This window comes from Salvelinus sp. IW2-2015, unplaced genomic scaffold (assembly GCF_002910315.2).
Source record: "Salvelinus sp. IW2-2015 unplaced genomic scaffold, ASM291031v2 Un_scaffold875, whole genome shotgun sequence".
Taxonomy (NCBI): Eukaryota; Metazoa; Chordata; class Actinopteri; order Salmoniformes; family Salmonidae; genus Salvelinus; species Salvelinus sp. IW2-2015.
Window position 1 is genome coordinate 278,875 of NW_019942635.1, and position 11,821 is coordinate 290,695.

General features: G+C 43.9%; 1 protein-coding gene across 1 annotated transcript in view; it reads right to left on the reverse strand.

Annotated features, from left to right (window-relative positions):
• The window catches only part of LOC112069064 (nucleolar and coiled-body phosphoprotein 1), a 25,078-nt gene extending 14,312 nt beyond the window's left edge, over positions 1-10,766 (reverse strand). The window contains exons 1-4 of the mRNA XM_070438389.1: positions 10,719-10,766; positions 5,918-6,028; positions 5,261-5,322; positions 5,035-5,162 (exon numbers count right to left, since the gene is read on the reverse strand). Coding sequence (XP_070294490.1) covers positions 5,035-5,162; positions 5,261-5,322; positions 5,918-6,028; positions 10,719-10,766 — 349 coding nt within the window. The remainder of the gene's footprint in view (positions 1-5,034; positions 5,163-5,260; positions 5,323-5,917; positions 6,029-10,718) is intronic.
• Between the last annotated feature and the right edge of the window lie 1,055 nt (positions 10,767-11,821).

Sequence of the window (11,821 nt, forward strand, 5' to 3'; positions counted from 1 at the left end):
AATAGTTTTGCTCTTTATTTAGCCATCTTACATATAAAACCTTATTTGTTCATCAAAAATGGTGAATAACTCACCACAGGTTAATGAGAAGGGTGTGCTTGAAAGGATGGAGAGAGTCTCAGTCTTAAATCATTTCCCACACACAGTCTGTGTCTGTATTTAGTTTTCATGCTAGTGAGGGCCGAGAATCCACTTTCACATAGTGAAATATAGTTCACTGACTTGTATAAGAAGCAGTAATTGTTTCAAAACATCTTCACTGATGCGTCGTGAAACAGTGTTGTTTGATGAAGGCATTGTCTGTATAGTTTTTTGGGTCTTTTTCCCCATCTTTGTCCCAGCCATATCCACGGCAGCAGGAAGAATTAAGTCATCCACAATAGTATGGGGCTTGCCTGTCCTAGCCACTTGGTAGCTCACCATATAAGAAGCTTCTAGCCCCTTYTTATTAATGGTATCTGTTGCTTTTATACGTCTTACTACACGAAAGTCGTATTTATTCTTGCWAAAWAAAAACTCCCGTGGTTTATTTTTCAAATTGTCATGTTTAATTTATAAATGTCTGCGCAAGAGTGAAGGTTTCCCACGAGAGAGTAACAGTTAATGTGTTTGGGTGTTAATTATTTGACTAGGYTACCTGTATTTGACATTGTGTTGTTATTTCACTGAACACAAGATGGTTTCATTTTATTTTTGGCAGTGAAACGAGGCTACTCGGGCGAGAGAAAAAACTCACCCAAATGTATAGCCCCGTTGGAAAATATAAATGTTTTGTTTTTAAATGTGAATTACATTTTTATTTGGCGTACCCCCGACGGCATTGCGYGTACTGCAGTTTGGGAATACGTGGTGTAGTGTATACAAACGTATGTGRACACCCCTTCAAATTAGTGAATTCGGCTATTTCAGCCACACCTGTTGCTGACAGGTGTATAAAATCAAGCACACAGCCATGCAATCTCCATAGACAAACATTGGCAGTAGAATGGCCTTACTGAAGAGGGCAGTGACTTTCAACGTGGCACCGTCAAGGGATGCCACCTTTCGAACAAGTCAGTTCATCAAATTTCTGCCCTGATAGAGCTGCCCTTGTCAACTTTAAGTGCTGTTATTGTGAATTGGAAACGTCTAGGAGCAACAATGGCTCAGCCGCGAAGTGGAAGGCCACACAAACTCACAGAACGGGACCGACGAGTGCTGAAGCGCGTAAAAAACGTCTTTCCTCGGTTGCAACACTCACTCCCGAGTTTCAAACTGTCTCTGGAAGCAATGTCAGCACAAGAACTTGACTAGCCTGCACAGAGCCCTGACCTCAACCCCATCACACACCTTTGGGATTAATTGGAACACCGACTGCGAGCCAGGCCTAATTGCCCAACATCACTGCCCGACCTCAATAATGCTCGTGGCTGAATGGAAGCAAATCCCCGCAGCAATGTTCCAACATCTAGTGGAAAGTCTTCCCAGAAGAGAGGAGGCTGTTATAGCAGCAAAGTGGGGACCAACTCCATATTAATCCCCATGATTCTGGAATGAGAWGTTCGACGAGCATGTGTCCACATAGTTTTGGTCATGTAGTGTATCTTTATCAAGATAGACTTTGTGAGCCTTGAGACATAAACATATCTCTTCACAAAATCAAAAGCTCATTAATGTCCATTCCTTTCCTCCACAGTCCTCAGATATGGATCTCCATCTGTGTAGATATTGTAAACCTTCATACGTCAAATTAATTCTGCATCAATTCCTTTCCTTCACCGTCTTAAAAATTCCWTAGACATCCGGTATTTATCAGGATAGACTTCACAAGCCTTGAGTCATGAATATATCTCTTCAGAATACCAATTTCACATCCTTATCTGTTCCTTTGACTCACAGTCCAAAAGACAAGTCTTGTTGCATAGCTGTATCTCTCTGTCTCAGACCCATCTCAGACCTTGCTTTCCCAATGAGCACAAGACGTTGAAAAGATGTCGAAAAGACATTGGAAATAAATATTTTGGTTGAACACCAAACCATCTTTTTGACACATTTTGCTCACTGGGTTATCTCTATCAGTACACAGTAGTAATGATGAACCTTCCTTCAGACTCACATCTCATTGAGATTGTTAGCAGTTGATGTTATTCTTCAATAACACAAACTCCAAAGCAAATCAGAGGGAGAAAAATAGGTTTATTTGAGAAGGACAAATCATAGATGTTATGCTGGGAGATAKATGTYCAGTCTCCCCTGTCCTCAGCTTTTCTCCACAGAMCAAAGGAACAGGATGCCATTYATAACCCCCCACCCTAGCCTGGGGATGACCAATCAGATGTCCTTGCAGTACAACTGGGCCAATGGCCAAAGAACAAGTATCTTGCTCCAGACTCAATGTTTACAAACCAATGAAAACGTGGCACACGTAGTTCTCTGAGTCCAGGACTGACATTCCACATATTCTACAGATGTTGAGCCAAAAGACCAACTATTTACATTGACATTCCCTATTGAACATTAGTACTCTCGTCCTCTCATCCTCTGAGTTGTGTATTTATCTTCAAAAAATTATTATAAGATGAATAGAGAGATGATGCAGGATCCCGGTCCTATTGATGGGTCACCAACACTCTGAGCACTGAGAAGGTGACAGAGGAATAGAGCTGCCATACTCTCTGACACACCTTGCTATTATTCTCATCTAATGGAGATGTTTTGTCTCTGCTCCTGGTGTCTGTGACAGACTGGTTGATGTGATGTCTCTGCTCCTGGTGCTGTCTGTGACAGACTGGGTTTGATGTGATGTCTCTGCTCCTGGTGCTGTCTGGACAGACTGGGTTAATGTGATGTCTTGCTCCTGGCTGTGTCTGACAGACTGGTTGATGTGATGTCTCTGCTCCTGTGCTGTCTGTGACAGACTGGTGATGTGATTCTCTGCTCCTGGTGCTGTCTGAAGACTGGTTATGTGATGTCTCTGCTCCTGGTCTGTCTGACAGACTGGTTGATGTTGATGTCTCTGGTCCTGGTGTTGTCTGGTGACAGACTGTGGTTAATGTGATGTCTCTGCTCCTTGGTGCTGTCTGACAGACTGGGTTGATGTGATGTCTCTGCTCCTGGTGCTCTGTCTGTGACAGACTGGGTTATGTGATGCTCTCTGCTCCTGGTGCTGTCTGACAGACTGGGTTAATGTGATGTCTCTGGTCGTGTGCTGTCTGTGACAGACTGGGTTATGTGCATGTTCTGCTCCTGGTGCTGTCTGTGACAGACTGGGTTAGATGTGATGTCTCTGCCCTCCTGGTGCTGTCTGCTGACAGACTGGGTTGATGTGATGTCTCTGCTCCTGGTGCTGCTCTGACAGACTGGGTTGATGTGATGTCTCTGCTCCTGGTGCTGTCTGTGACAGACTGGGTTGATGTGATGTCTCTCGCTCCTGGTGTTGCTTCTGTGACAGACTGGGTTGATGTGATGTCTCTGCTCCTGGTGCTGTCTGTGACAGACTGGGTTGATTGTGATGTCTCTGCTCCTGGTGCTGTCTTGTACAGACTGGGTTGATGTGATGTCTCTGCTCCTGGTGCTGCTCTGTGAAGACTGGGTTGATGTGATTCTCTGCCCTCCTGGTGCTGCGTCTGACTAAAGACTGGTTGATGTTGATTGGGCTCTCTGCTCCTGGTGCCTGTCTGACAGACTAGGGTTGATGTGATGTCTTCTGCTCCTCGGTGCTCTGTTCAAGACATGAAAAAAGAACTGGTTGATGTAGATGTCTCTGCATACTGGCTGCTCTGTGAACAGCACTGAGTTGATGCGTGTCTCTGCCTCTCCTAGGGCTGTCTTCAGCTCAACAGCACTGCCTGGCGTTGATGCTGATGTCTCTGCCTCCTGCCGTGCTGTCTGCCTGGACAGACTGGTTGATGTGAATGTCTACTTGCCTCCTTGACGTGCTGATCTGACAGACGTGGTGTTGATGCCTGATTGTACCTCTGTCTCCGTGGTGCTGCGCTCTGCTGACCAGACTGTTCTAGATGTGGATGTTCTTGTCATGTCTCCTGTGTTGCCTGTCTGTGACAGAGCTAGGTTGATGTGATGTCATCTGCTCCTGTGTGCTGCCCTGAACAGACTGGGTTGTATAATCTTCTTCCTCGGCCGTACAAATCACTAACAAAATTAAATGGTCCACCCACACAGACCGTGTTGTGAAGAAGGCGCTGAAGAAATTTGGCTTGGCCCCTAAGACCATCACAACTTTTTACAGACGCACCATTGAGAGCATCCTGCAGGCCTGTGATCACCGACTTGTACGGCAACTGCACCGTCAGCAACCGCAGGGCTCTCCAGACAGTGGTTCAGTCAGCCCAACACATCACTGGGGGCACACTGCCTGCCCTCCAGGACAACTACAGGACTCCAGTCCCCTAGATACGGCCTGTTCACCCCGCTACCATCCAGAAGGAGAGGGCTGTACAGGTGCATCAACGCTGGGACAGAGACACTGAAAAAGAGCTTCATCAGACTCTTAGATAGTCGCCACTAGCCGGCCTCCGTCCAGTACCCTTCTCTGAACTTTAGTCACTGTCACTAGCCGGCTACCACCTGGTTACTCATCCCTGCACCTTAAAGGTTGTCGCCCAATGTACATCGACATGGAACACTGGCCACTTTAGTCATGTTTACATACTGTTTTACACACTTCATATGTATATATTGTATTCTAGTCAAGACCATATACACAGTTGAAATCGGAAGTTAACATACACCTTAGCCAAATACATTTAAAAACTCAATTTAATCCTAGTAAAAATTCCCTGTCTTAGTTCAGTTAGGCTCACCAGTTTATTTTAAGAATGTGAAATGTCAGGCTGTGACATAACAAAATGTGGAAAAAGTCAAGGGGTCTGAATAGTTTCTGAAGGCATTGTACACTATATGACCAAAAGTATGTGGACACCTGCTTGTCAAACATCTCATTCCAAAATGATTGGTTGTTTACTTTGGAATTAGTCTCCTATAGTGTATGTCTGACACTACAGTTAGTTAGATGATTGGAGATAAAGGCTGTACCTTTAACAGGTTTTGTTTCTTCCTCTGCTGAACTCSAGCTCTCTGTGCTGCTTTCAGGGTCTGCTTGACAGTTCTTTTTTAACTTGGAAGAATCCGGTTCTGTTCCCTTTTTTGTGCTCTTGGAAGTACTTAAGAACACAGTTGAATGTTAAAATCAAACCCAATGCAATCAATTTATCTGACAAAATAATGTCTGGTATTTTAAGAAAAAGTATAGGCTACTCACTCTCCGAACCATTTATTGTAGATCTCCAGTAGTGATGTTGACAAGGCTTCTGGTTCTCCACCCTAAAAATAAAGACTGACAAAATCAAACACAGGGAAATCTAGCTAGCTACATAATGAAAACAAGAAACTCTACACAGCAGAGTTCAATCTATTAGTGTAATCTCCATGTATAATCTACAGCCTCTACCAAGAGGTCTGGACCTTCATGGCACTGGCACAGTAGTGTAGAGAGCATATAGCAGGGGTCCCCAATTAGATTCAGCCGCGGGCCGATTTTTCCTTGAGCGGATGGTCCGGAGACCGGAACATAGTTATAAATAATTTATACACTGCAAATTGACCGCAAGAATCCCCAAAATATATAGCATTGGACAAAAACAGAATCATTTCAAACCTTGTTTACATTGGGATACGATCACATATGACTCTCTACTTGTGTACTTGGGAACAGGGTTCAAATAAGCAGGCGCGGGCTGCCTATTGGGGAACCCTGCAATTGATTCTTGTTGCATAGACTCTTGTTCAAGCGTTGCTCCGCCTGTTCCTCCTAGCTACACTGTTACAACTATTTTATTACATCGTAACACGTTTCCTAAGGAGAATGATAGCGCTAATGTTACAATGTATTAAGCAGGAAACATAATAGATATAGGACCTTCTTCACATGCTTCTTGAGTTCTTCTGCAGCTTTCTGGAAGCCGTTCTCTTTTAAATACTGGTAGATCAAATNTTCTGCAGCTTTCTGGAAGCCGTTCTCTTTTAAATACTGGTAGATCAAATGGTTCAATTTTTGATTTGAAGCATGCTCCTTCCTTAAATACATATTCAGACGTTAACACAACAAGATAACGTTACATTTTAACTAATTTAATAAACTTGGCCACATCGGTGTGCATGCTTTCGTTCTTCACATCGGGCATGGTAAACTTTCAACTTTGGCCCATGAGTGTCTATCCGCCCAAGACCGTGTGCATGATGGGAATTGTAGTGCTGCCACTGCGGATGCACTGATTGGGTATTGTAAACTTTYCCCAACTTTATGCAAAGTCATATCGAGTGTTTCCCATGATGAATTTGACGCTGTGTGACTCAACGCTGGAGACGATGGCTGACAAGAATACTACGATGGAACGAATCATAACGAATCATGCAAAAAAAATGTACAGTTGAGAGGATTATGTTAGTTAATGTAGAGACAAATGGTTATGCATATTTTTCTGTCACAAAGTTAATTTACGAAAATCGCTATTTAGCAAGCTAGCTRACTAGCCAACATTAGCCAGCTATAGTAGCTGGCTAGCGGTATGGGTGTTGTGACAAGCTAGGTAAAGTTGGTTTTATATTCACACATTCAGACATTCAACAGACATTCGCCAAAAGCCATTTAAAACTGTAAAAATCAATAACTAATTAATTGATTGTCACAGAAACATAAAACTAGATATGATGTATTCTATAAATGTCTAGCATACTTTTACAACATTTGTTTTGAATAAAATATCAATTTTGATTTGATGGAAATGCATCAAATCTTTAAAATGCAATTTAAAGCTGTATAAATCAATAGCTAATTCACCCTTTGTCACAGAATCATCAAACTAGATATGATTTACTCTATAAATGTCTAGCATACTTTTACAACCTTTGTTTTGAATACAAATTCTAGTTTTGATTTGATAGAAATACATAAAATCTATAATATGCCATTAAAGCGGTATAAATCAATGCCTTGTTTTGTTTTTTATTCTAACACTGTCAAATCAAACCTTATTGATCACATACACATGGTTAGCAGATGTTAATGCGAGTGTAGCGAAATGCTTGTGCTTTTGGTTTGGATAGTGCAGTAATATCTAACAAGTAATCAAACAATTCCCCAACAACTACCTAAAACACATAAATCTAAAAGGAGTGAATGAGAATATGTACATATAAATATATGGATGAGCAATGGCCGAGCGGCATAGTCAAGGTGCAATAGATGGTATAAAATACAGTATATACAGTTGAAGTCCGAAGTTTACATACACCTTAGCACCCAATACATTTGAACTCAGTTTTTCACAATTCCTGACATTTAATCCTAGTAAGAAATCCCTGTTTTAGGTCAGTTAGGATCACCACTTTATTTTAAGAATGTGAAATGTCAGAATAATAGTAGAGAGGATGATTTATTTCAGCCTTTATTTCTTTCATCACATTCCCAGTGGGTCAGAAGCTTACATACACTCAATTAGTATTTTGTAGCTATGCCTTTAAATTGTTTAACTTGGGTCAAACGTTTCGGGCAGCCTTCCACAAGCTTCCCACAATAAGTTGGGTGAATTGGCCAATTCCTCCTGACAGAGCGGTGTAACGAGTCAGGTTTGTATGCCTCCTTGCTCGCACACACTTCAGTTCTGCCACAAAGGTTCTATAGGGAATGAGGTCCAGGGCTTGTGATGGCCACTCCAATACCTTGACTTTGTTGTGCCTTAAGCAATTTTGCCACAACTTTGGAAGTATCTTGGCGGTCCATTGTCCATGCTGGAAGACCATTTGCGACCAAGCTTTAACTTCCTGACTGATGTCTTGAGATGTGCTGCAAATATCCCCATCATTTTCGTATCCTCATGAACATATCTATGTTGTAAGTGCACCAGTCCCTCCTGCCGCAAAAGCACCACCACAACATGATGCTTGCCACCCCTGGCTTTCATGGTTGGGACGGTGTTTTTCGGTTTGCAAGCATCCCTTTTTCCTCCAAACAAACGATGGTCATTATGGCCAAAACGTTCTATTTTTGTTTCATCAGACCAGAGGAAAATTTCTCCAAAAAGTAACGATCTTTGTCCCATGTGCAGTTGCAAACCGTTAGTCTGGCTTTTTTATGGCGTTTTGGAGCAGTGGCTTCTTCCTTGCTGAAGTGGCCTTCAGGTTATGTCGATATAAGGGCTCATTTTACTGTGGATATAGGATACTTTTACCTGTTTCCTCCAGCATCTGCACAAGGTCCTTTGCTGTTCTGGATTGATTTGCACTTTCGCACCAAAGTACGTAATCATCTCTAGGAGACAGATGCGTCTCCTCCTGAAGCGGTATGACAGCTGCGTGTCCCATGGTGTTTATACTTGCGTACTATAGTTTGTGCAGATGAACGTGTACCTTCAGGCTTTGGAAATTGCTCCCAAGGATGACCAGATAGTGAAGTCAAACATTTTTTTTCGAGCGTCTTGGCTGATTTCTTTTGATTTTCCCATGCAGTCAAGCAGAAGAGGCACTGAGTGAGTAGCCTTGAAATGCATCCACATACACCTCCAATGACTAAAATTATTAAATAGTCTATCAGAAGCTTTCTAAAGCCATGACATCATTTTCTGGAATTTCCAAGCTGATTAAAGACGATCAACTTAGTGTATTGAAACTTCTGACCCACTGTAATTGTGATACAGTGATATGATTAAGTGAAAAATCTGTCTGTAAACAATTTTGAAAAAACGGTGTCATGCACAAAGGTAGATGTCCTAACCGACGTTGCCAAAAACTATAGTTTGTTAACAAGAAAGATGTTGTGGAGTGGTTGAAAAATTAGTTTTAAAGACTCCAACCTAAGTGTATGTAAACTTCTACTTCAACTTACATATGAATCATGAGTAATGTGAGATATGTAAACATTATTAAAAAGTGGCATTATTTAAAGTGACTAGTGATCCATTTGTTAATGTGGCCAGTGATTGGGTCTCCATGTAGGAAGCAGCCTCTATGAGTTAGTGATGGCTGTTTAGCAGTCTGAKGGCCTTGAGATAGAAGCTGTTCTTCAGTCTGTCAGTCCAAGCTTTGATGCACCTGTTCTGACCTCGCCTTCTGGATGGTAGCGGTGTGAACAGGCTGTGGTTCGGGTGGTTGTTGTCTTTGATGATATTTTTTGCCTTCCTGTGACATCGGGTGCTATAGGTGTCATGGAGGGCAGGTAGTTGTGCAGAACGCACCACCCTCCGGAGAGCCTTGCGGTTGAGGGCGGAGCGGTTGCCGTACCAGGCTGTGATACAGCCCAACAGGATGCTCTCTTGTGGATCTGTATAAGTTAGTCAGGGTTTTGGGTGACAAGCCACATTTCTTCAGCCTCCTGAAGTTGAAGAGGGGCTGTTGCGCCTTCTTCACCACACTGTCTGTGTGGGTGGACCATTTAAGTTTGTCGTTGATGTGTACGCCGAGGAACTTAACTTTCCACTTTCTCCACTGCTCTCCCTTGGATGTGGATAGGGGGGTGCTCCCTCTGCTGTTTCYTGAAGTCCATGATCATCACCTTTTGTTGACGTTGAGTGAGAGGTTGTTTTCCTGACACCACACTCCTAGTGCCCTCACCTCCTCTCTGTAAGCTGTCTCGTTGTTTTTGGTAATCAAGCCCACTACTGTTGTGTCGTCTGTAAACTTTATGATTGAGTTGGAGGCGTGCATGGCCATGCAGTCGTGGGTGAACAGGGAGTACAGGATGGGGGCTGAGCACACACCMTTGTGGGGCCCCAGTGTTGAGGGTCAGTGAGGTGGATATGTTGTTTCCTACTTTCACCACCTGGGGGCGGCCCGTCAAAGTCCAGGACCCAATTGCACAGGGCGGGGTTGAGACCCAGGGCCTCCAGCTTGATGATGAGCTTGGAGGGTACTATGGTGTTGAATGCTGAGCTGTAGTCAATGAACAGCATTCTTACATAGGTATTCCTCTTGTCCAGATGGGATAGGGCAGTGTGCAGTGTTATGGCGACTTCMTCGTCTGTGGACCTGTTAGGGAGGTACACAAACTGAAGTGGGTCTATGGTGGCCGTAAGGTGGAGATGATATGATCCTTGACTAGTCTCTCAAAGCACTTCATGATGACAGAAGTGAGCGCTATGAGGTGGTAGTCATTTAGTTCAGTTATCTTTGCCTTCTTGAGTACAGGAACCATAGTGGCCATCTTGAAGCATGTGGGGACAGCAGATTGGGATAGGGAGCGATTGAATATGTCCGTAAACACACCCGCCAGCTGGTCTGTGCATGCTCTGAGGACGTGGCTAGGGATGCCATCTGGGCCAGCAGCCTTGTGAGGGTGGCACTGTATTATCCTCAAAGCGGGCAAAGAAGGTGTTTAGTTTATCTGGAAGCGTGACGTCGGTGTCCGTGACGTGGCTGGTTTTCTTTTTGTAGTCCTTGATTTCCTGTAGACCCTGCCAAATACGTCTCATGTCTGAGCCGTTGAATTGCGACTCCACTTTGTACCTGTACCGGCATTTCGCTTGTTTGATTGCCTTGCGGAGGGAATAACTACACTGTTTATATTCAGTCATATTCCCAGACATCTTTCCATGGTTAAATGCAGTGGTTTGCACTTTCAGTTTTGCGTGAATTCCGCCATCCATCCACGGTTTCTGGTTAGGGTAGGTTTTAATAGGCACAGTGGGTACAATATCTCCAAYGCACTTCCTTACAAATTCACTCACCGAGACAGCGTACAGGTCGATGTTATTCTCTGAGGCTGACCGGAACATATCCCAATCCGCGTGATCAAAACAATCTTGATGCGTGGATTCTGATTGGTCAGACCAGCATTGAATGGTTCTAGTCACTGGTACATCCTGTTTGTTTCTGCCTACAGGACGGTAGGAGCAAGATGACGTTGTGGTCGGATTTGCCGAAGGGAGGGAGGGGGAGGGCTTTGTATACATTGCGGAAGTTAGAGTAGCAGTGGTCGAGGGTTTTACCCCGTGCGTAGTGCAATCAATATGCTGATGAAATTTAGGTAGCCTTGTTCTCAAATGTGCTTTGCTAAAATCCCTAGCTACAATAAATTCAGCCTCAGGATATATGGTTTCCAGTTTACATAGAGTCCAGTGAAGTTCCTTTAGGGCCATCTTGGCGTCTGTTTGGGAGGGAATGTAAACAGCTGTGACGATAACTGACTCTCTTGGAAGGTAATATGGCTGGCATTTGATTGTGAGGAATTCTAGTTGGGTGAGCAGATGGACTTGAGTTCCTGTATGTTGTTATGATTACACCATGAGTCGTTAATCATGTAGCATACACCCCCGCCCTTCCTCNTTGTGGGGCCCCAGTGTTGAGGGTCAGTGAGGTGGATATGTTGTTTCCTACTTTCACCACCTGGGGGCGGCCCGTCAAAGTCCAGGACCCAATTGCACAGGGCGGGGTTGAGACCCAGGGCCTCCAGCTTGATGATGAGCTTGGAGGGTACTATGGTGTTGAATGCTGAGCTGTAGTCAATGAACAGCATTCTTACATAGGTATTCCTCTTGTCCAGATGGGATAGGGCAGTGTGCAGTGTTATGGCGACTTCMTCGTCTGTGGACCTGTTAGGGAGGTACACAAACTGAAGTGGGTCTATGGTGGCCGTAAGGTGGAGATGATATGATCCTTGACTAGTCTCTCAAAGCACTTCATGATGACAGAAGTGAGCGCTATGAGGTGGTAGTCATTTAGTTCAGTTATCTTTGCCTTCTTGAGTACAGGAACCATAGTGGCCATCTTGAAGCATGTGGGGACAGCAGATTGGGATAGGGAGCGATTGAATATGTCCGTAAACACACCC